A 25,790-nucleotide genomic window follows, 5' to 3' on the forward strand; every position below is an offset into this window, starting at 1 on the left:
GTACCAAGACGAACCTGTGCCACCTCACCATCCTAATGAAGGGAGAATTTGTCTATGAAATGCAAGCCAGCACGGAAAGGGGCAGGGCAGAACCTCAGAATAAAAGAACAAGAATTCAAATTAGGCTGAAGAAGGGGAAAATTTCCTACAGAGAAATTAACAAGCTTGCTTAAGATAACAGGGAGATATAGTGAACCAGTTCTTCAAGGACCAAGATAATTTCAATTTTCTTCACTTAAAATTCCAGCCTACAGTCTCTGATGGACTTCTTGTCATCACAGTAAACACCAGGCTTGACAGTGCTGCTCTTGTTTAGGGTTGCCTCCTCTTCTTGGCTTATATAAAGTCCAGAGTAATGTTCAGGACAGGGTTCAAACCTCTGATTTTAGTTATTCTTTATCTTCTTTCAGTCAACATTGGTACACATTTCCTATTTTCTCTCAGAAAAAAAAGCTGAAGATTTGCTTCATTCGTTGCCTTTCAGGGAGAGAATCAAAATTGTCTCATCACTAAAGTTATATGGGAAAAGTCACACAAGGGCATGAAAGTAATTGCCTTGTGCCCCCCTCAGCAGTACTAGAGCCACTCTTCATGAAAGACCATAAAAATGATCCAGAGATTTACTAGAGTAGTATGCATGGGAAGGTCTCCAGATTGTGCCCATGTTAAAAACAAGACAAGGAATTTGCCACAGCAATTAACATGCAGTAACATTTCCTAACTGGAAGTGACATTTGAACATTCAATGGTTAGCAGATAGGCTAACAAATAAACTGTGCTCCCTGCATCACAAATTTACAATGTTTTACCCAATATTTGAGGTCAAGACCTTAAGAAGGCTGTGCTCTATGAAAGGCACATGCATAGGAGTGATCTGCAGTTATCTCATCATTTCACTACCTCTGAACTGCACAAGGTAGTTTCAGTCTCATGAAAACCACCTTGTCTGGAAATCCTAATTGGAAAGGTGTAGACAACAAGATAAGTATTACACTAACATTTCATTGTGGATTTCTAATACACATAACACAGTGAGACTTTAAAACAGTGATCACAGTATCTTTATCATATATTAACACATTTCCCATAACACTCTTGCTCACTCAGCCTGCCTTTTTACTGAAATAACTTCAATTTAAAATAAAAAATCCCTTTAAAACACTGCTCTAGGAGGTACAGACTGATACATCTGTCATTATATTAAAAAGACCTGGATACAAAAGATGTGGCTTCATTTTCATATGAGTATGAAAGCAAATCAGAATCAACACTAAACACTTGTTTGTCCAATGACTGACCTATGGCAAGAGGACCTGGGAACTTCCTACCTTCAGGAAGTATCACCTGCTTAATAAAGGCCACCCTCAGTGAACAGCAAATTTATAGAATTCATTCTGAAAAACTTCTACAAACAAAAATAATTTCTCTGCTTAGCCTCTTGCCTGTATAAGGTGCTCACAAATACATGAACTTTAGAGAAAACACCTTCATCTACTGGCAAGTTGCTGAAATGATGCAGTCTTGAGGTGTGCCATTATTTGATGGTTTTTTCCTTGAACCTCACCTAAGTTTATCCAGTTTACTCTTCAAAGTAGTAGCCTTATTTATTGCTGAAGATGAAAACACTTTGAAAATACTGTGATAGAAATCAAAAAAGGACAAATATATGCTATGCTACTTCGTGAAAAAAAAAAAAAACCCAAAACCTCACACCTTTTTAGGGAGTAGCTGATTATTTGTGATTCTAAAATTTTAGACTTCAACTCAACAGGAACTGCCTGTCAGTTGTGTACTTTTAACTGTTTGAGAACTTCACAGAGACACCAATAACAGTTGGATAAAGTCTCTTTTTACTTTTGCTGGCAGACCTGAATGCCAACATGAAAAGAGTAATTTCTGGCACTGCACTTTGTACTCTTTGCTATGAATCTCTCTCATTATTTTGACACTGATAATGGTTAAGCTTGTATTGCCTCAAGGAACTAAAATAACTGTAGTAATAAAATGAGGAGCCATCTAGTAAGGTCAGGCCAACCCCAATAAACATACCAAAACACATAGACAGTGCTGGTAGAATGGTGATAAAGTCTGTTGATAAAAGATTCCTAGTCTTTAAACTCTACCTCTAGCTTTAATGTGTAGACCTATAAATGCAATTCCTAATGTGAACGTGACCACAAACAGGTATTACTGACTTGGTGCAAGAGACACGAAAGGTCAACACAATTTTGCTCTCTAGGGATCTGGATGGATGAAGGAGGGGGTTTGCACAGTGCAGCAAGAGACAGCACAGAAAGTGAGGCTGTGCCCACTCTCCAGGCCAGGACTACAGGGTACAGGCAGCTGGCACTCAGTGCAACAGCAGAGATGGCAAAGGCTGCTTTACCTGCTCAAGTGGCACATGCCAAAAGCATCCCTACATCCTGTGAACTTCTAAGACTACAGCTAGCTCAGATCAACTATATGCCATTATTTTGGTGAGACTCATCATGGAAGCTGTCTTCAGACTAATTATGCCAAACTTTTCATCCTTGTAGGGTGTGCAGAAGTGTACCTGAACAATGGCATTCAGCCTCCTCTCCCCTACTCTATCAGACTTCTAAAGATGCCACACTTAACCTTAGCTACTTCACTTAGTTCTGAAGCAAACATTTTTTATTTAAGCAGTGTGAAGTAAAAGGCATTTTTAGCAAACGATACCTTGGTAAAGAAATTATCCTTAACTAAAACTACGCATCCTCACATAAATATTAAGGAAAATATAGAACACCATAATCTGGCTCTCCCCAAAAGTGTGTTTCTTGCTAGGTTCACACTAGGTGGGGGTGGCAGACACCTTAATTTTCTACAGTAATCAGAAATTATGCCCTAAACCAATGTGTTGAAGTTACAGTGAAGTAGTACTCCTCTTTCTTATTTGCTCTGAACAATTGTTCATACAATTATGACTGCAAAAGTACAATATCACCAAAATCATGTGGTTATCTGCAAAATTTATAGATATGATGCATCCACAAACCCATATGCATAATGTGTATTGCATGCTTATGATATATAATGCATACTTTCTTCATTTAGTTACAAACAACAGCATATGCAATAAGAAACTGTTAAACAAAATATACCCTGATAATCAGACGACCATGAAAGTTTAAGCCTCTTCAACAATTAACATCTTCCATAACACTGCTAGAAGCATTAATGAAAATTTAAGTGTGAAAAATGTACATTCTTTATTCTGCGGTTTAGATACAGAATAAAATTTAACTTTTCAGAAAATAAAACTATAGCTACAGCTTTGAGAGCTGTCAGTTTTCTTTTGAGGATAAAGTACATGCACTTTTTCCAGTTACTTTATTGCACATAATGTACAGTCATTAAGTGGTGTTTATTTACATGTGTTTTGGCAACGTCCATGTTTGCTTTTCCCCTCAGAATACATTATTTTGCACAAACAAAACCTTAAATGTTTCACACAAACTGCCATAATACAAGTCAAAGCATATATGTATATATGTCGCTTTATTGTTGCTGTATTTTCAATTAATTCTAAGTTTCAGACCTCAGTTAATCTTTGCCTTGGAGGCAGACTCCTCCAGTTAGTCTGCTGTCAAAATGGACACCCAAACTGCAGGCACCAAGAAATCAGGACTGCAGCCTGCTGTGCCTAACCCCAGCCCTATGCACCACCTGCAATTAGTGCGCAGGCACAGAGAAGGAAGAGCACTGTACTTGCGTTAACCAGTTTGATTCCACATTGATTATCACGTGTTAATGGTATGGGTCATGTGTTATTTGGACAGTACTCCATTAACAGTGTTTTAGAAAAACATATCAAACGTATTAAAACAGAAATTCCGGGAACAATCATGTACGTCTAGCCCCAGGAATGTGTTACTCAGATTTCATTCTGCACAACGTGCTATTGCTGATAACTGGTATTTTTATCCAGACACAAAGAACTCAGTTTCGTATGCTCCCAAGTATGTTTCCCCCAAGTTAATTTCTTAATGGATGGTAACACACTTCAATGTTTCCCTGCATTTTCAGGGCAGAAAACCTTGTAGTGGTCCCCCGCATGGAGTACAATCTGGCAATAAACCTTTTGCTACATGTGGATTTTTGACACACTCTTAAAAGGCACGTTCAAATAAAAGATCAGTGTTGTCAATACACTGAACATATGCTCATTAAAAATATCTGAAGGATGTTCTCGAAGGCACTTATGCACAAAAATACTCTTGGAGAGACCAAATCTGTTGTACTTTGGTACAACATTTAAGATGTGAACAGCATTGCTCAGATGTTATTTTTAAAGGCTAGATGATATTTTTGTTTATATTTTACCTATCAAAAGAATTTACCCGAAGATAAATCCCACTTTATTGGATCAATGATCTAATTGTCTTGAATGTATGATCTTTCAAATGCTAAAACAATTTAACCGCAGAATAATAATAAAGAAAAAGAAGCTAACTTCAGTGATTTAACAGTATTGAAGTCATCCTCAAATTCACTTCTAAAAACAGCTCACGTCTTTCCTGTAAGCAGGCAAAGTATAAAATACTTAGATTTCCAGACAGGCACTCAGGTAAATGGAGAAATGCCTTTAGTGGACAACAATAATGAATATATTATTTTCATTTTAGAGTTTTCCTATTTTTTTCTGTCTTTCAGCTTTAAAGTACTACAAAATTTACAGCAACTTCGACTACTGCATATACTGAAGAATGAGATGAAAATGCACTGTGGACAAGTATAACAGTAGTTAATACCTATTGATAAAAATACAAAATAATAGACAATATTACAGAAAAGCAGTAGTTCTGTAAATAGAAGTGTTGTTCAATATAAAACGTTAAAGTTTTGTTCCATCTGAATAGTTTCACCTATACTGGACAGAGTACTTAATCAAATTACATGTGCATCTCTGATAAAATTCTTCAGGAATATAAATGATTTGCTCTTTAATGACACTTATTCCATTATCCAGTCAAAATGTACTAATATTATCTGTTGCAAATATCTAATATTCTTATCACCTGCCTGTGGCTGAGTTTTAGAATCACAACATGATCTGTTAAATTAAAAATTAAAATTCTGCACAAGTGAAACTATTCAAAATGAATCTGCATTTCAGCTCTACCTAAAATTTTTGTAAAACAAAGAACTACGTGCCATTAGAAAACTAACATCATCAAAGCTAGACTATTTTTCTCTATAAAATAAGGATGCATAAAATTTTAATTACTAGTAGTACTGTGAGAACTATTTATAAAGTTTTATATTGCATGTATGTCAAGATAAATAGTTCCAAACGTCATAAATTAAAGGAGGAATTTGAACAGATTCAGATTCCTCATCTGAATTTTTACTATCTACAGGAAAAAAAAAAAAGGATTTTCAGGAAGAAAACTGTTGACATCTGAAAAGTTATCTACATTGAGGATCTCCCTCGACATTAGCAGTAATTACTGCCCACTCAAGATTACAAATCTATAACTACCTGGGAAATGTAGAGGAGCCTCAGATAGTGCAGTTCTAAGAAAGGGAAAGTGTTTCTGTAAAAATATTTGCATAGATGTACATTCAAAACAGCATTTTCACCATTTCAATTCCCTGCATTCATGCTGCTTCAGTCATCCACGGGGATAAATATCACATAAAGGCAGCTGTGGAATTTGAAATGGATGTTGCTTGGTAATTTAGTGAAAGGTGTATTTTTGTACTTTCTGCAGTCGTTAGGAAAAGATCCAGTTTGACCTTTGGCTTACAGAAGCTGTACTCCCCTGAGCTAGGCAATACTGATAGACTTCAGCAGAAGTACAAAAAAAAAAGTTACTTGAAATAGCATGGCATAAATAAGCCACTTTTGCCAAAGGAAATCCCCAGGTTTTGTGTTTCAATGTACAGCAATTCTACCCAGAAATATTTTGTGCTTAGAAACGTCACATGATGCAACAGTGAATGAGGTGCCAAAACCAACAAATCACAAATTACTGTGCAATTAACTGCAATCTCTGAATGGTTCAACAAAGAATCAAACTGGTTTCTGTACACCGTCACGATTTACCAATACACTGGCATCTTTTGCTGTCAGCCAATAGTAATTATTTTAGAGAAAGAAAAAGAAAGTGTGGAATTAGTAATGCAGATGCTGAAAGGCAAGTGGCGAGACTCTACAAGAAGAATGCCTCAAAAAATGCTACTTTGTTCCCATTTCTACTGGCACCTATTCCCCAAGGTAAAAGGCCAGAATGACCAAAGCCAACTTAATAGTAGTGTGCAGAATGTCAGCTGACAAACAACATAAAAACAAGTCACGTTGTGTTATCTGTGGTCACGTTCTTCAGGGTTAGTCCAGTAACTCAAGACTTTACATTCTTCCGTCTTTATTTGTTTATTTTAATTAAACATGTAATGGTTAATAAACAGACATAGTCCAGAGTTAGTAGGTTGGTATTATAACATTTATTAAAATAATGCTATGGGTTAATAGAAACAGCAAAGAACCAAAGAATTAAAATGCAAGCTATGTAAAAACCCAACTAAAACCCAAATATGTCTAATGTATTCATCCAGTAGCTAACTAAAAGCCCAAGAAAGACAACACTCCCAATATAATAAAGTACTGCAAAACAATTGGCAATTTTTCAGTTATCAAAATTGTGGGTTTTGCATTTTGTATCCTTTTTTCTCAATCAGGAAAAAAATTCTTTTGAATGTTATATAACATACATATAAAACAAGATAGAAAAATACATTATAAACTTGTAACAATGGCTGTAAATACATTATCTTACATGTTTCTCATAGGCAATAGGTTGGTTATGGTACATACATAGCATGAAACTACTAAGATAATAAAGAATAGACAAATACATGTCATCTGTACGGTTACATACAAGCGACACTCCCATCTACCCACTCTAAAAAAATTACATAATACTGTCAGAAAGAAGTCTTAAAACTACTTATTTTAATAAAGAAAAAGTCATTAAAGAATGATAATACTGAGAACCAAGGCATTCAGAGATTTCAAAAGTCATGCTTTTTAAGTTGATCCAAAATTTTGTCAACTAAGTTTTCATAAGTTTGTTCAGAGCAAACATTACTTTCACATGTCACACATCTATCCCATACACTTCCCCTCCCCCCCTCAGTAAAAGACCTTTGATAAATGTCTAAAGCATCCAGGTTTTATCATAGTTGAGATGAAACTGGATCAAATACTGGTATTGTTTTAGCAAATCTCTCTTCAAATGTTTGAGTGTCGCAAGTTTATTCAACCAACCAACCAACCAAAATAAAATCAAAATGGCACAGCATATACTGTAAATAAAATCAACACAACTGTATGTGTAACAGGAAGACAAAGCCGGTGGCACAATAAACAAAAATCTAGCTGAATACGAAAGGATGAATGTCTATTGCATAGTAAATAAACTGATAATTATTTCCAGGTGAGACAAGATGTTAGATGAGGTCACCATGCAGGTGCTTGAAAATGTAAGCCCTCTTAGCTTACTATTGACCTTTCATTTGGAAGCTGTGAAGATTTGCAGGAGGAGAATAAGTTGACAAGAGGGGAATAAAATTATCACCTGATATTTGCCAAGTTTAGTACTGAGCCCCACAAAGTAATACTTAATGTTTTCAGAACTAAATACTGTGCGTTCAACAGCTTCAGCTCTTGCAATTGCCCAGCTATCTGAACCTCATGTGGAAACAAGGGTTAAAAATAAGGTATAGCTGGACTTCAAATGGCTGAAGTCCTTCTCCTGCTTATCTTTTGAAGAAAAGCCAATGGGCCAGATCTCAAAATAGTCAAAGATGAGCTGAAAAGTAACTAACTTCCGTGCTGTTTGCCACTGCAGGAGCTGCTCGTGGAAACTGGGGATGTGCTCAGTCACTGACTGAAAACTCACTAAGCACTTTCAGTTTCATTATCTGCAGAACATCCATGTGGGTGATGCCGAAGCCTACTACAGTTGGTGTAATATTTATTTCAACCAAAATCAGGAAAACTCTTCTCCATCCCTGAACAAAAATGACATAACTTCCAGCTCTACAAACATTTGTCAGCTAATAATCTCCTTTAGCATGAGACAGTCTGTATCACAGAACCCTTTGGTTTACGTTGCACAAGTACAGCGTTTGCTATGATTTAAAAAGTAGAGGGGTTGAAATAATAATGGGCTGGTTTGATGAAAACTTAGCAAATACTTCACTTAATGAGATTTTGGCAAAGTCACATCACACTAGTATGGCAAAAATCAGGTAATTAATATGGTCAACTCATCATTTGTCTTCCCTCACAGCTTCTTTCACATACTGGGCGACTGAGTAGCATGCAGTAACTTGTCTGAGGGAGAAGCTGATTATACAAGACATTTGACTAAATGACCATGAAGAAAATAAGGCACTTCCTTTTCTTTAGACTTATTCCAATACTTAAAAAATAAAAAAGAAAGACTAAAAGGCTCTTTTGGTCTTTTGTTTCTTGACAACCACCAGAAAAAATCATTTAATGAAATAAAGGGTTTCTTTGTTCTTTTTTTCTTTTTTTTATAACACTTGAAAGTATAAAATGCTACATTTCCAAAAATATATTTTTTTTTCTGCACCAGCACCCTTGTATAGTAAAAGTATCTACTTTTTTGTTCATTTTGTTTCAATGCACTACACTTTATCTACAATTTCATTACATGTATACAGCAAATAGGCAAGCATGGCTTTTACATCCTTAATGAAATTTTTTCTATACAGGGAGGTTTAAAAAAAATATTTGAACAGTTTGCCCAGTAATGTGACACATAATGCATGTACCTTGTTCTCATGTAATCTTCCAAGGAGATTAAAATATGGTTAAAACAATTTCAACTTTTATTTCGCTTTAATAGTGTTGCTGTTTTGTTCTCTGCATTAATGTAGTTCTGAAAAGTCATCGTAATCTGCATTTCATGGCACACGTTCCTTTAAAACGTCCAATTTGGCAGGCAATAGAAAAAAGGCTGCAACATCTGCCCTTTGAGGGCACTGGTAGTGACTAAACAGCATATCAAATTTTGAATACTTTTTGGAATCCCTTCCCCAATGACATCCCTGACCAAAGGTTCATGCATGATGCATCATCACACAGTACATTCAGAGAGAGCTTTGACTTTTTAAATTTTTTTTTTCTTTTTTTTTTTTTCTGAGAAGAAAAATATTCCTAGAAGTCTCTCACAGTAACTGCCTCTGTCATCGGGTAGTTAAGGGACATCTGTCTCCATCTGGTGCGAGGCCTCCTTACCGTTCGCTTGGGGCGGGACACTAGAGGATGATCAGTGCGGAGGGATGAGTTGGACCTTATTGCTTTACTACTATTCAGTGCAGGTTCTAGAACCACTTTCACCCAAACAGGAGAACAACAAAAAGCGGAGTTGGAGGACAACAATTTCTTTGTCTGTTTTGTTAGATGGTAAGACGAACGGACAAGTGCCCCAGCTCGCTGCACTGAAGACAGGCAAGCAAAGGCGTTTACCAGTTAACTGATCAGCAGGCAGGCATGGTCAGGTCATCATTGGGTGAAGAGTTCAGAGGTCAGAAGGTCATAGGTTAGTTGCCGGTGGCGGCTGGGTGGTTAGAAACAAAAAAAATAAAAAATAAAAAAAAAAAAACCAAAAAAAAAAAAAAACAAAACAAAAAAAAGAAAGAAAAGATAGAGAAGAGATTAGTTCCAGCTAGTGACGGCTTAATGACAACATGAAAACTAATCACAACTAATAAAAAAAACAAGCATGTTTAATTCTGACATACTGATTGACACCATCTACAGAATGCAATAAAATCATGACAGCCCTCCATCATGATTTGGACATGTGAAGGAGAAGCCCACTCCCACAAAACCGGTTAACAGGAGAAATAGAGATAAAATATGACTAACGACTAATGGTTAGTAGCAGTCGATGAAGGAAATCGGAAAACAAAAAACGATGAACAGTTTCTGAACTGGGTAGAAGATTTTTGGAACAACAGTCAGTGCACAGCATCAGTATCTGACTGCTATTAAGCATTAGTACCTCCCCAGGTGCAAGCATTAAAGCAACTATTAATGATGGATGTGATTATTAATAACTGGTTGTTAAAAGAATGGAGTCATCTAAGGAATTCTGGACTTAGAGAAACAATTTGGTTCAACAAACTATGGGCCAAACAAAGGGTTTTTGTTCAATAAATTTTTTATTGCCTTTCATTTATTCTATTTACAAACAACATGGAATTTCTTGGCCTCATGATACAAAGCAGTACTATAAACTGTAGTCTAGCAACATAGGCATCATCGTGGAAACCAGGAAAACGCTCAGCCTGCTACTATAGCCAGCATTTTCCCGTTCGAAATACTATTTTACATATAGGACACTTATAAAATGCACTTGCATGTAAACACTGTAAAAGTCCTGCCATTTTAAAGTCTATACTTAAAAAGCTCTAAGTACATGAAAAAATAGAGAAAATATCTAATTGATACTAATAAGGCATTTTAAAACTACAAACAGCTCTCTTTATTCATTTTCAAAGCTAATACTCTGCAAATACAATAAAATCTGACATTTCATATACATTCCTGCTTTATATTTTTATATTTTAAAAGAAGCCACCTGTAAATACTATTTTCTTTTGCAAAAAAAAGGAAAAAAGAAAAAAAAAACAACAAAATAAAACAAAAACCCAAAACCACAAACAAATTACAGTAAAACATAAAAAAGTTCTCAAGTGGAAAGTTATCATTCCCAATGTTCTTGAGCTATTCCTTCTTTAATCATTCTCTCGCATTCTCCTTCACCAAACTTGGTCCACTTAACAGTAGTATGATTTTTTTTATTTTTTTTTTTAAGACTCATTCAACAGCTTAATTAGAGCTAATAATTCTGAGGTTGATAAAAGTTTCTGTACTGTTGCCATTTTGACTAAGGCAGAGGAGATGAAAGTGAGAAAGATATTCAGTGCAAAGTCAGATTTGTGCCATTACATAAAATTAAGTCCAGTAGGTGTAATATTCACAGATACCATCGATTTAACAATCTTTCTTGTGGGTTCATTTACTTTCACATAATAGAAGTGGCCTATCATTTAGGATACAGTTCATAACACTACAGAAAATTACTACTGTAACATAAATGAGACCAAACACTCCCTGAATTTTTTTTTTCAGAATCATCCTAAGTGGGATTTGTTTAAATTATAACAGCTGTTCCAAAAAGAAGAGAAAATTAAAATAAATATTTTATGTGGCACAATCTTACCACTTTACAGGTATACTAGAAACAGAATCTTAAAGCATTTTGATACTCATTACAATTTTGATTAAAAGGTATTAAAATTTATATATAAATTATGTGAAAATTGGTTTGGATAAAACATTTGAGAAAATTCTCAGCATTAATATTTCTTGTGGAGTTTAAAATCAAAGCAAGCTACCTTTAAAAAAATACCAGGACACCTGTGATACATCCTCTGCCAAGTCTCTGGCCTTCTACAGTACACACAGGTTTGTCAACTGTGCAACACCACTTACAGTTTATTACAATTAAATCAGTCAGTCTCTCTGTTATATGAATCAAATTCAATTTTGTATTATTTATAATCTGGGAGTTTATTCTGAGTTAAAATGAGCTATATTTTCCAACCCTTCACCAATTCTACATGCTTAGTTGTAAAACATTTACACATTTGGGGATTCTTGCTTTAAACGCAGTGCTTATATCTGGGAAAAAAACCCAAACCCCAACAAAAAAACAAAACTATGCAAAGAATAAAAACGACTAAAAAAGTGAATGCAGTAGTACTACAAAGTCATCTGAGAATCAATTTAGAATTAAAAAAAAAAAAATCAAAAAAACAACAAAACACCAACTTTAGACCCGATGAATGTAAAAATAGAATTAGTGACACTTAATTACATAAAAAAAAAATTTCCTCATTGAAAAAAAAAAGTATTTCGGTTTGCTGACATTGCTTTTTGTGGCCATAGCTACAGAAGTATCCTGGTGACAGAATAACCAAATAGGTGAATATGGCAAATATTGATAGTATTTTAATTCTACAGTGTAATTTTAGTACATTGAAAGAAATTGTTATTGCTGAACATAGTTGTCTCCAAGACCTTTTGTGTGAAAAAGTATGTGCATACTTTTAGGTATGTGCAGGGATAACCTATGATTTAAAATTCAAAATACAATTGAAGTTCAGTTGTAAAATTAACTTTGTGTAAATTTCTTAATATGCACTGGGATTATTTAGATAAGACTTTAAAATAATGTTCTGAAATATCAGCATGATTTTAATAAGACAGAGGTGTGTATGACTTATTCCACAGGAAATAGACAGGTATTCATTTATCTCCTTAAGACAGTGGGCTTCCAATATTGCTAGAGATGAATGTTGTTCTATTAGAAAATGGCTGTTTCTTAAAAGAAATTATGCTAATAATTAATTTAAATTACTTTTAAGTGACCCAGATGAAACATCTAGGCCCTTCAAAAATATTTAAAATCTATGTTGAGCAAATATTACATTGATAAACTAAACACCTCTATGCCCAATTTATCAGTGTATTTACTAGTTGTCTAAGGTAATATTCAATTACACAAAAAGTAGCCACATCTGTCACCTGAAACAACCATTGCAGATCATGAAGACCATTAGCAAAAAAATGTTTTTTGCAACGTCAGGTTAAATTTTCAAAGACAACCAAATCCTTATCACAAATTGCTCTTGACTGAGATTGGAAAAAAAAATTTTAAAACCTATGATTAAAATGACCAACTAATTATATGCTGTTGTGTCTTTGAAGAGTTCTCAAGAAATGAGAACAAGCCAATGGGCTGCAAACAGTGTGCAGTGATATAAAACAATCTTACAGAAAACTAGTGTCCTGTACCAGCTTTACACCTTCTGTAAAGCCTAAGATGATATCAAAAATAAAAATGTTACATAAATATACCAAATATCCAGGAGGGCCCCTTCTACTGCATTAATCAGAATCTGTATTCTCTCTTGTAGTTAATTTATGGAAGGTTATGAGAAGTGTAGTCAATGCTTGAACATGTCAGATCTGTCACTGGAATTCGGCTTTTAAATATCATGGAAGCCTGAACAACATTGATTTGGATGAGAGCAGAATAATAATACTTGGCACATAATGCTTTGCATCCTCAAAGCTCTGTACAAAACAAGAACCCCCACAACACCCCTGTGAGGTAGGGAAGTATTATTATCCTTATTTGATCAACTGGATACCATACACAGAGAGATTAAATGACTTGCTTGAAAACCACAGTGAGTCAGCAGCAGGGATGGGATAATTCATCCCCCACACTGCTTCCAAGCCAATGTCAATAAACCGAAAATAGCAGTTTTCTCAATAAGCTTAAACACTTCATTCAGGGGTCCAAAGGCATGACACTTGAGGAACAGGAGAAAAATGAAGATTTACTTTCCATTCAAGGGTTAAAGAGAGATGCCCAAATATTGGATGTCATCTCACCAACAGGTCTTCAAAAGTTGTTTCTCCTTCAGGTTATACATTTTAGCAGCAAAAGGCAAATACCAAGAAACAGATTTTGGAAAAAAACCCCAAAACCAAACAAAAACCAAAACAACTAAAACCCTCTCCCTTTCCCTACCCATACTAATTCAAACTCAAACAACTTTTGAAGTTATCTTCACAGCCCTTACCTTTCTGAATTCAGTTAGGTATCTGAGAACATGCATCCTCCTCATAATATACAGTACAGTGGCTCAAAAGTTTATTGGAAAAAAGGGAATCTAAATCTTCAGATTTCTCCAAACACAGACAGGAGGCATTTATTCCTTTACTTCTTTCTCATTAAGCAACCATCCATTCATCTTATTTTGCAACACCAATCTGATATTTCCACACCAATTAAAAGAACAAACCGGGGAGGAAAGAGGGGAACATGACCAAATTAATTATTGCAGCACTGATTTCATAGCGTTTCCTGATGCAGATAGATGTTTCATTTTTAAAACTGAATCAATTATAGAATTTCTGTTAAACTTATCAAAGCATATATATTTAATTTAGCTGGGAAAGCCAAGTTTAGAATTTTTTTTAAAACTGCATGCATTCCCAAAGCTTTAAAATATTAACTGTCCAGGTTTTTGAGAAAAAAAATCATGAACGGGTGAAGACAGGGTATTTGGTTAACCAGCTGTGGTGTTGCAAATCTCATGTACACTCAAAGCACTTCTTACAAACAAGAACTGCAGAACTAAACTAACCTCGGTCTGCGGTCACAATCCTTTGGTAAGGATGGACACGCATATCGTGCCTTCGAACTTTAGTAGCCACCGCACCTAGTTAAATTGCAATTACCAAGACAAAGTTAGAAAACATTCACAGAAAACATTAACAGCAGGTTTATCAAAATGGATTTAAATGATCATTAACTACAAAAGTTCATTTTAAGAAAAGCAACAAGTTAAGGCACAGTAGTTTCAAATCTTAATCTTAAAAAGAAGTTTATCTGTGCAGATTAATATTGCATTTATTTTAAACATCCTGGCCTTAACCTGTTTAATCCATTCATTTACAATCCCAAAATTACAGTATTTCATGAAATCTATTAGACCCAAGCACATTTAAGCTTTACTAGTCACATATTCACTGAAGTGCCTTTCTTGCAGCAGGACTATTTTAAATAATGCCATCTTTAATACTGACAATTATTTGCTAACCTTAAGATCACTTCCAGTTCTACCACAAAAAAAAGTTTTAAAGCAATTCTTCAAGCCTACAGATTGTGATTTTAAACTTTAAGTCAATAAGTATGAACTGCAATGAATTAGGTGATTAGTAAAGCAAACACTATATAGAACACTTAGCAGTCAGTATACTACTATACACTCATAAATTACAGCTACTCTGTAATAATAGGACCTAATCCAAATTAATAGCACTATTTTATTTTAAATCTATGTGCAAAAAAGTGCAAGTAAGTCACTGACTGCTAGGCCAAGCTTTTTTCAAGGCTGCTGAAAACTAAGCATTTGTTAAAATTCAGATCTGATGAAGGATCAGTTAAGACCGTTCTTGAATTCTTAGCCTTTCGTTGGGAAAGCCATACCTGAAGATAAAAGGAAGGGAATTGAAAGTTAGTCACCAACTAAACTTTGATCTCAACACCAACATCCCCAAAAATACTGATAGGGATGCATTTCTCTGCCATTTTTAACAGAATTATTTTAAAACATCTTAAAGGTCCACCACAAAATGGACAAAGTACTACTAATGAGAATGAGCATATAACAAAATAGAACTCAATGAAACCCAAATTTAATGCAATCAACTCTATACAACTGCTCAGATAATAGAGCAGATGTATTAAGAGTTATTGATTCTAGGCAGCTAAAGTGGGAGTATGGGGTTTTTTTCCATGCTCCCTTTTCCTTCTTCAAGTAAAATTTTTTTGATGAGATGTGTTTTGGGCATTATACCTCACACAGTTAGGCCTGAGAGCATGCAATGGTTTCAGATGCCATTTTAGAAGTAATTTTAATTTTTCCCTCCTATCTCTTTATAAAAAATCCTGTGAGAAGTCCAAGTTCCCTGCACTGTAATAATGGAATGCTGTATTTCTTTACTTGCTATTAACTGAATTCAGGAGGGGAGCTTGCCACTAACCACTAACAGCTACTTTAATGAACTCTGTGACTTCACCCCAGGATGTACTACAACTGGACTCTCAGACTGGGGGTAGAGGAGATAGGGAGAATATTTACATATTTGTGGGAAATTAATAAAAGATAATGTTATCATATGCTCGTGGAATTTTGGCTATGGGTCAACTGACAACAACCATAAGCTGAGAGATGTACTGCATACTTTTGAGCTAATATAATTTCTGCTGTTAATTCACCAATCCTGCAAGACAGAAGTCTGTAATAGATTTTCTTTTTTACTGTACGTAATGTGAAACATGCACACAATACAGATAACTCACTATTTGTCACGTGGAACACTGATTTTTTTTGCAATACTTTCAACAAAATATTGACTTTGAACCTTATTGTCCAGTGTTCATTAGAGACATTTAGAATTTGTGTAAATCAATAACTGCCACTGAACAAACTAAGATCAAAGTCCTATAAAATCAACATTATGCAGCACCAAGGTCATATGCAATTCAGAACAAACTGAAGAGAAAAGATTATTTAGATTCTGTAGAGGGTAGGGAAGGAAGAAACTATTGGAACTGCTTGTTCCATATTGGCCATTTAAATGAATTGTCACGGCTGCTTTATCATTCTTGCCTTCACACACCAAGTCAGTGGTCTGAAATATTAGGAATGATGGACGTTTCAATGCAACGTATATAAAAGAAGCCATCAGTAAAGTTGCTAATTTTATAATCCTTTGGTCAGAACTTGGCTTGTTTTACATTCATTTACTGAAATAATTTTCTGTTCACAATATAATTTAGAGCTTTCTGACATTGAAGAGAGCTGAGTATTAAATAAACAAAAACTCCAACTTAACAAAGACTATTCCGTTCCCTCTAGTTTTGCTGCTAATATGACATAGTTAAAATAAGAAGTCCTCTCTCCCAAAAATTGCTGGATGTAAGATTATGTTAAAGAGAATATAAACTAATCTGTTATTAATGGGAGCCCAGATGACATGTAATAGACATCAACTTGTATTAGCTTTTTGTCCCTTGCCTATGTATCTACCATTTAATATCATAAAAACACAAACACTTTATTTTTGGTGATTTGATTACTATAAACTAAGCAGACACATTCAGGAATGCCAAATATGTTAATATGCTTAACAGCTGCACCAATCCAGCAGCTCTCCTAGAAGGTTTTGATATACCTGAAATAAGTTTGCTGCTTCAGATTTTTCCCCTTTGAGCTCCACGAACCTCTACCTCGCAAACACAACAGAAGCACAAGCAACACACTCCCCAGTCATGCACGCAGAGAGGTCTTACCTAATACACCACTAGGTTCAATAGGGTACTCAAGGATTGATGTAGCTGGTGCCAGCGTGTAGGGGTACTCGTATGGTGTGTAAATGAGACCGGCCTCGGGTCCGGGTGGAACTATTGCGGCGGTGGGATGAGGAGTTCCGTTTGGCATGACAGCGGTTTGTATTTGTCTGATCAAAGGCATTATGGTAGGGCCAGCTGGCGTAGGAGTACGCAGGGCAGCTGGTGGGAGAACAGGCGCAGGCCCAGTGATAATCCTTGGAGCCTGGGCTGTTGCTGCAAGAGAAAAGGCAAGGGCTGCTACAGTAAGCAAAGAAATTCAGAGGAAAGTATGGAGATAGCAGTACAAAACGTGGAAAGAATGGGAAAAAAGGGGAAAAGTAGGAAAGAAGAAAAATAAAAGGAAATCATTAGTACATGCGCTGATCACACAGTGCCAAAGCACACCATTCAAATGCAAACAGCTTTCCATTTTCCAGTGTGATTAAGTATGAACATGCAAAATAAAAAAAGCCATTGTAAAACAGTGAGGTAGATTTCTCAAACAGGTTACACAGCACGAAAGCTCCATTTAGACCACATTTCTTCATTTATGCTATCAAGACTGCATGAGACTGAGATGCATGCAGGAAATACAAGGAAAATACTGTCACAATCAGATACGGAGTACAAAATTTAGTGCATCTATAGAGTCCACAGACACTCAGTTATGCAGAGCTGCCGTATGAGTCCAGAGTTTTCATGTGTCTTAAAATTGTATTTAAACATATACACAATTCCCATTTACAGGATCAGTGAAGTTGAAGGTGACCTAGAAGCGTGAACCGGTCCTGTCCTACCCCAATATGAATAAAACAGACTCAAATTTTATTTCCATATAAAATTTCACCAAATAACATACGTCCTTCGTATTAGAAGCTCACCATTGCCTTGCTTAAGTTAATAGGTGTTTTTCCATTTTGGTTTGTTTTTTTTTTTTTGTTTGTTTGTGGTGCCAGCACATTTCATTAAGTGTTATTTGAGGCCTGTTGGCACACCAGATGAACAACAACTTAAGCACCAGCACATCTGCTGATAACAGTCAATCTTAAAAGGTTATAGTTTCTGTATTTCTATGCACTACTGTTGATCTACATTCATTTAATTTACTTAGAGGTGCCCTGAAAAGAGAAATGTGGCAAGTTTTTCAGATTTGAGACTGGTGCATATTTAAAATTAGTTTTATTTTTTAAACAAAAATGCTCAGATAATTTAAAAATTGCACTCAAATATTTCTACTTCCTTTCCTAAATAGAAATAAACCAGTACAGCTTCTAAATCTTCAACTTTTCAGTAAAATCAAAACACAAAGACAGAAATTGTCCTACAAAATAATGAGTATTAGTGTGGCAATCTCTAGTCAAAAAGTAAATAAAAAATTCCATCTTCCCACTTATGCTGATAAAATAGACCAACAGGAACAGATCAGACAAAGAAATTACTCAAATTAATTAAAAAATTCCTGTGCAAAAGTTTACATCAATTTAAGCTATTCTGAAAGCTACCTAACTCATAAATTTGCAGTAATTTAGAGACTACCATATATTTAAAACTGACCTAGCTTTAAATATCATAGTGTTCATTAGGGCTGAAAGATTTACCATTACCATTGTAGTGGTAAAAGCCCTTGCTTATGTCTCTTTTCAAATCAGAATAATTACACTGGTGTAAGCACTCTCAAATTGACCTAACTGCATTCCGACCTTTAAACATATTCAACATTGAAATGGGGACTGTGTGGAGAAACAAATTTGCAAATATCAGTAGGTCCTTAGTGAAAAGACTGATTTAACTGTGCTTACATTTGACATCAGCTACAGCAAAAATGAACTTTTGAACAGCATCAGCAACTATATATTCAGGAGGAGAAATTAGATTTTCAACTGAAGAAAATAATTTGTATCACACATAATAAGTATATGCTTTCATTAGTAGGTGTCTGTAATTAATTTTCAAGTGTAAGCTTGTGTATACATGCGTTTGCAAAAGCTTTTCCACACAAATGTAATGGAAGTAATTGTAAAAATGGCTCATTACATCACTGATCCCTGTGAACTCAGCTGTGAAATCAGTTGATGAATTGTTGGTAAAACATAACATTGGGGGTACACATGCAAGCAAGATGAAAGGAAGGAATATAATACAGAAAAATGTATTCACAGTATCCTGAACCTCTGCAACATTTTAAAATTAAATCTCTAAAAATAAAAAATGCAAAGGAGTCTTCTGTCCTTTATATGGTTTAACGAAAAAATGACCGTAAACCAGAAAAATCCTGCTTAACGGTTGAATGTTTTTATACTATATATCTGTAAATAATTCCACCCATAAATACTGTTAAAAAAATAATGGGGACAAGAAACAAGCCGAAAAAACTCCGGAAACTGATGTAACTTATCTCCCAAAAATCTTTTGCAACAGATACCTACAATTTTGTTAGATTCTTACTGCCTTCCATTCTCCAACATAAGTTGCAACTCTACATGTTCCAAAGGCAGCTTTAAGATTCAAAACCTGCAAACACTCCTATGGCATTGACCCTTGAGCTCACGACATGCTTACGTGATTTGATGTTGGCATCTCTGTAGGTGCCATTCAGAATTGCAAGCTCCATCAGCTGCATCTTTTTAAGGCTGTCTTCTCCTTCTGCCTGTGTTAGAAAAAATGGGAAGGAAGTCAGGATTATGAACTCATGAACACAAGATTTAAGTGACCTAGAATAAAACCGTACAAGTTCTAACCAAGCAAAATACCTGCTTACCATTAGTCACAAAAGCAGCAAGCTTTGTCAACTTTTCCATAAAATTAAGTGGAATTTGCCTGCTGACTATCATTAAGTCTTGTTGACAAATACCTTAAAAGAGTTTTGGAGAAGGTTCATAACATAAATTATCGAAATTAAGGATAAATTGCATTTGGCAGAAATAATTTACAGATTTTTTCCCTCAAATACATTTTCACGTACTCCTAAAGGCACCTTTACAAAACTTGTATTCTTGGGCCAGAGGAAGAACACACATCACAAATTTTAAGCAATGCAATTTATTGCAATTTGTTCCACTATAGTCGATACTGACTGCTGGGAGGGGGTGGGGCAGGCACAAAAATGAACAACAATCTTTGAATAGCTTTCCAGACAGGATATTGACAACTGCTCTGAGGCTGATTCTGGCACATGGAGACATATTCCAATGAGGATGTAACTACTATTTACACAGCATACACTACTCTTGGTTTTGCTTCAATAAAAACTTCCCTGAAGTCACCTATTCCACTGGTATTGTGCAGGTTGCCTAAATATTAAGTAGTGTTCAGTAGAAAAATGCTCACTTTTTCAGTTAATAATGAAAACATTTCTAACAGTATAATCTCATTTTTAAGACCAGAGATTTTCTGATCAATCTTTCCAAGAATATTACCATTTGTTTTGTCTACACTCTATCAAGCAGAAAATGTGATTATGATATAGGAAACCCAAGAGGGAGGGTCAACACATACTTTAATGTTAGGTTACCACCTTGTCTCCTGTATGGAACGCCACTGCTGAAATTCCTAAGTCAGATGCACAGAAGGGCAACTTTCCTGTGAGCTGCAATGCACTCTTCCTTTGTTAAACTTCTTACATTTTTACTTATCTAATCACACAATATTTCCCAGATATTTGGAACAGTATTTTTCAAGTTAATGAGCTTGTTATACATACTTTACACCCAAACTATGGATTAGTAATTTGGTAAAGTCCAAGACAAAACTGGTTTCTGAATTTTATCTAAGCAGATACAGTACTTATTGTGAGGTATGCTCAAGGGCCACAACCCCATTCAAAGGGAAATTTCAGCAGCTGATTTTAATCAACAACTCAAAATCAACATGGTAAGATGAGTCAACAATTAATTCCTTTCAAATGCCAGAAATTGAAAGTCCCAACTGTAATACTGAGGACTTGCATAAACACCAAGATTATCACGCAGTAAACATTCAGAATATACTGGAAGTTAGACATTTTCTTTATATGTTAAATGCTGTATGACAGGGAAAACTGACACTAAGACTAAGAAAGGAAATACACATTCAATTACCATCTTAATTGTACAGTTAAGTACTGTACCATGTAAAAATGTCAGAAACCATAGTCCTACAGACCCTTCAGAATACAAAATGTGCCAATTTTAGCATCTTAACATGACACAAAATAGATTTCTAATTTACATGCAAAATAATTTTATCTTCTTTTTTTAAACTAAAATATTTTTCCATTGCATCCTTGCTAGTAAATTACCTAGGAAATCATAATACAATAAAACCAATTGCAAATCTATTTGCCTATCCAGGGCTCACAAATTCTTGTCATTCTGGATATACCTAATAAGTTATTTTAGCAATGAAGATTTTTTTAACACATTGATTACTCCTTTCCCCTCCCCCATAAGTTGTACCTTGTCATTTGCTTTTTCTTTGCATTCATGTATCTATTTATTTGAAAGTGTGTAACAAGAAAACCTCCTCCCAATGTCCGCTGCATCGCCAGTATAGTTCCATTAATGTTACTAAAATTGCTCACTTCCTCCAAATAAAACTTTCAGGTGATTGATCTACACCATTAACGACTTTCAGTAAATGCTGAATATTACACTCCACTTGCTAGGATAATTTTAGTAACCCTAATCCCAGATTTTGCACCACAGTGAATATTTCCCAATGTAGCTATTTACAGGACAATAATTTTAAGACAGAAAATATGTTTACCCTTTTGACATGGTCAAAAGAAGGAGATACAAGTCCAAGCAATCATTCTTACTTTAGCATTTTCCTATAGGTCACTACTGCCTTCTATTAGAAAGGATGTTGCAATTACTAGGCTTTATGAAGCATGTTCATGGAAATAACAGTGGACTTAATCAAACAAAGCAGACCAAGTCCTCAAGTTTTATTTTTGAGATTTACTTCTCTAGACTATGCTCAGCAGTTGATAAACTTTTCTTCTTTCAAAGAAAACCCCAAAATACAGCTTAAGATTTTTCCTTAGAAACTGTATGAGTACAAAAGTCAGAGATGCAAGAAGTGGACTTGCATTACCAGACATTAACACCGACTTGTGACTTCTGGTGCTTTGCTTCTTAAGGCATTTATTAGACACACAACACCCCCAATGCCAAGAAAAGCCAACCCCACCACTCCAAAGCGCAGGTGTAGGGCTGACCACAAGGTCATCGTTCCGGCTCCTCCCAGAAGATGGCACTGTTTGTTGCACAATGCCACCTCTGCAGACAGGTGCTCAGCACTGCCTGCACCATCCACCAAGCCACCACCCACCCAGGGCTGCCCAAACTCCATCCTACAAACTCCTGCCACCCCTACTCCCTACACTTGGAACAGTCACTTGCCCCCTCTCCTCATGGTGAAGCCACAGAAGCGGCCAGAATCCTTTGGGACACAGTGTCCTTCACTCCCTGGTACCAAGTTCTCCACTGGAACATCCTCTACTCATAGCCAGCCCCTCAAATTTCCAAGAGCTGCATCAGAGCAAGGGACACATGTTTTTCTCTGCCCTATCCTCTCGCTTCTTTGCTGACAGATGATCAAATGAGGCACAGGAGATCTATCTTAGCTCCAGGCATTCCTGCAGGCACTCTCTGTTAAAGCAAAGAGAGGTTGCATCAGGGATACAAAGGCAATCTCTAAAGGGACAGTACATTACCTGTACAATAGCTGCAACAAAGCTCAGTCATTTGTACCAAAAGGAAGCTACTTTGAGCAAACATCAATAAGGTCACTTAAAACCAGATTTGCATTACTAAGTTGAAGCTCAAGTGATTGACTCAAACCTCTCATCCTCTTAAATCTCCAGTGCTTTCCTTGTATTTATCATGTACAATATAACATGCAGATTAAAAAAAAAAGCCTTAAATGGTATCTTGAAACATAATTCTTTAAATGTAAGCAACCACTTGCAAATGCTCACTGAATACAAATACAGAAGAGATGGAAGCAGTAAATCCTAACAAAGCCAACTGTGCACAGACACTGGGTGCTGTTCTGTGAACACACAGCCTGTAACTCCTCAGCAGCTCAACTCTACTTGGGCTAGCAATAAACAGACCTAAAGGAGACCAAATGCCAGTGAGGACTATCATTTTAAGTAACTTGAATTTTAATATTTATCAGTGTAGGATTAATACTTGCAAGGCTCAAAATGCAAGTTCCACCTACATGAAGTTTCTGGGAAACACTTCCTATAAAATCACAATTGCAAACTAAATAGTGCTGACTATACAAATGTCCAGTAAAAATCATAATTGCCTCCCCTACTTTGGACAAAACCAACAGTTTCGCACAAAAAGAATGCAGTTTATTATATAACTGCTATTATCAAGAGCTTATTTCATATCATGAAATGGGGAGTTTAGATAAAACATTCCAATGAATTCTTTCCATTACCAATGTCTAAGCTATACTTCAATCTCAGATATTCCAAAACCTTGAGAAAATCCTTGGTTTCTAGGTACTGAAATGCCTCTGATTCTCATGTGCATACAGGGTACCCAGAGGAGTATCACATAGTTTATCTTATTATTTATACACAAAACATATATACACTACATAAATTTGTTATCCAGGTGGAAGACAGACAGGCATGCAGAAAGCCTTCATTGTGCAATGTCAATGAAGGACTTCAGCAGATGACAAGTTTTCAGAGGTGAAAGGTGGACAGTTAGATTCTGTCAACCCTGAGAAGCCTGTAACGAATTACAGCAGAGAAGGAAAGGAGGATCCAATAGCAGTGTTTAGGACAGGGCAGAGATCCATAAGCTAGACCTGTGGAGATAGTGGCCAGTGGCCATGCTGCCCTGCCATACTGCTGCCAGGCCCAAAAGGAACATCACTGCAGCTCAGTAGTGCAGAAACCAAACAATCCACTCACTTGTATTGTAGCTGGGATACCTTATCCTGACAGAGCTTCCTGAGCCTTACAGTCTCACCATGTAAGTCTCAGAATATTCTCTGATTATCACTATTATCAGGGTTAGAAGGGAAGGCTTTCAACATATCTCTACAAACATAGGTGTTTTCCCCATATAATGCTCAATTTTCTTTTAAAGTAACTGCTTTGGAAAATATAACAGGTACACTTTGTCCCCCCTACATTCATAACAAATAGATCCTCATATTTAGGTGATGCTAGTGAATTTCATAGGCAATCTAGCTTCCAGATGTCACGCATTTTGGATGACATCTTTGCAATCCTGTCACATCCCTGTACTTCATCTGAATTCTCACTAACTGAAGTGAGCCCAGCCCTAGGAAAGGCAGCAGACAGTTTTATTATTTTGCACAAAATGCAGAGAAGTCTGACTTACTTTATAAACTGTTCCAGGGCTGGAGTAGCAAGTGGGAAGAGAAAATGGTGGCAAAGCAAAGCGACAGACAGATCAGCCAGGAACACAAAGATCAAAAACCAGTCTCCATCCTCCCCTGCCAACTGCAGGAGGCCTGTCCCACCAGGCTCATGGAAAAAATGACCAGGGGCCTCAGCAGCACCAAAGAGCACTCACCTGTCAAGCACCTCACAACCTCTCCTGCAGAGCTGAGCTGCCTCCCTACCTGCTCCACACCAGACAGCAGCACCCTCCTGACACCCTTGGAGAGAACTCTTCCAGCTGCCTAACAGTTTGTCCAAGTCCATGCACCTTCAAGCATTTGTTTTGAGAGAATTCTCCTAAGAACACACTATATTTTTCAGAATGCAGGTAAGGCAATAAATAATTTTACATGTACTCCAAGCAGAAGGGCTGAGCACTTGGCAGTTATGGAAGAACACTATACTAATGAACAAGAATAAGTACTTAAAACACTTCCTCAAATAAAAAAGTAATATAAAATTGTCACATAAAATAAACTTAACTATTCTACCACCTGGAAATACACACATTAAATCTGAAGACTCTAATTATTCTTTAGACTGTCTAGCTACATAGTATAAGCCATCTAATATTTACTAATTTAATAGAAATTTTGGTAAAACACAAAAGCAGCACTGAAATATCTAACTGTCATTGATCTTATGCTACTTATCCAGGAGGCAGTGCAGCTCCTCAGGGGTCTGTCACCCTGCCTTCCCCCAGTCCCAGCTGCTCCACAGCCCAACAGCTGCAGCTTAGAGGCTTGCACCCTGACACTGGCTGGACTTTCTGGGCTCTAGAATGCTTTTATCTCCCTGACAAAGAAAAATCTTCCTCTGCTATTCACTTGTAGATCAGTAAGTATTCCTAACATACCATGTGCCAGTCAAACAGCCTTTACACATGAATGTCTCCATTCAAGGACAAAACCCTTCCATTCATAATTTATAAACAAAAAAACAAAACCTTACAAACAATATACTACAAATTCCTAGACGCACATATATTAGACAAAAAAAAAAAAAAACCTAAACAAACACAAAACCAGATCTCAGGCATCAATATCTTGTAAAATATATTACAAAGGCTAAAACACATTGGAATGTTTCATGCTGAAGTATCTAATGCTTAAAATCCATGTTTGGAAGATGTCTTTTTTCATATCTAAGTTGTTGAAAGTGATGTATCTATAGCAACAAAAGCCTAGACAAGATGACAGGTAACTAGATGTAAAAGACAAAGAAAAGAGCTATTTTATAAGACTCTGAATGGGAGTACCTCAACTATTAATCAATTACCTAGTGCAAGAGATTAGATTTTACTTTTGTAGAGACTTTCAGTTCTGTAAATT

At 36.0% G+C, this 25,790-nt stretch overlaps 1 protein-coding gene across 12 annotated transcripts in view; it reads right to left on the reverse strand.

Annotated features, from left to right (window-relative positions):
• Positions 1-451: 451 nt before the first annotated feature.
• The window catches only part of QKI (QKI, KH domain containing RNA binding), a 151,601-nt gene continuing 126,262 nt past the window's right edge, over positions 452-25,790 (reverse strand). For 3 of the 12 annotated variants that reach the window (XM_079333472.1, XM_079333479.1, XM_079333475.1), the window contains 4 exons: positions 19,602-19,689; positions 17,004-17,300; positions 14,290-14,364; positions 3,215-9,617 (listed from right to left, as the gene is read on the reverse strand). In XM_079333472.1, the coding sequence (XP_079189598.1) occupies positions 9,601-9,617; positions 14,290-14,364; positions 17,004-17,300; positions 19,602-19,689 (477 nt within the window). In that variant the 3' untranslated portion in view covers positions 3,215-9,600. Of the gene's footprint in view, positions 478-3,214; positions 9,618-11,442; positions 15,135-17,003; positions 17,301-19,601; positions 19,690-25,790 lie in introns of those variants that run through there. The other 9 variants (XM_079333476.1, XM_079333480.1, XM_079333478.1 and 6 more) reach the window with 6 other exon arrangements.

This window comes from Erithacus rubecula (assembly GCF_903797595.1).
Source record: "Erithacus rubecula genome assembly, chromosome: 2".
In the NCBI taxonomy this organism is placed as follows: Eukaryota; Metazoa; Chordata; class Aves; order Passeriformes; family Muscicapidae; genus Erithacus; species Erithacus rubecula.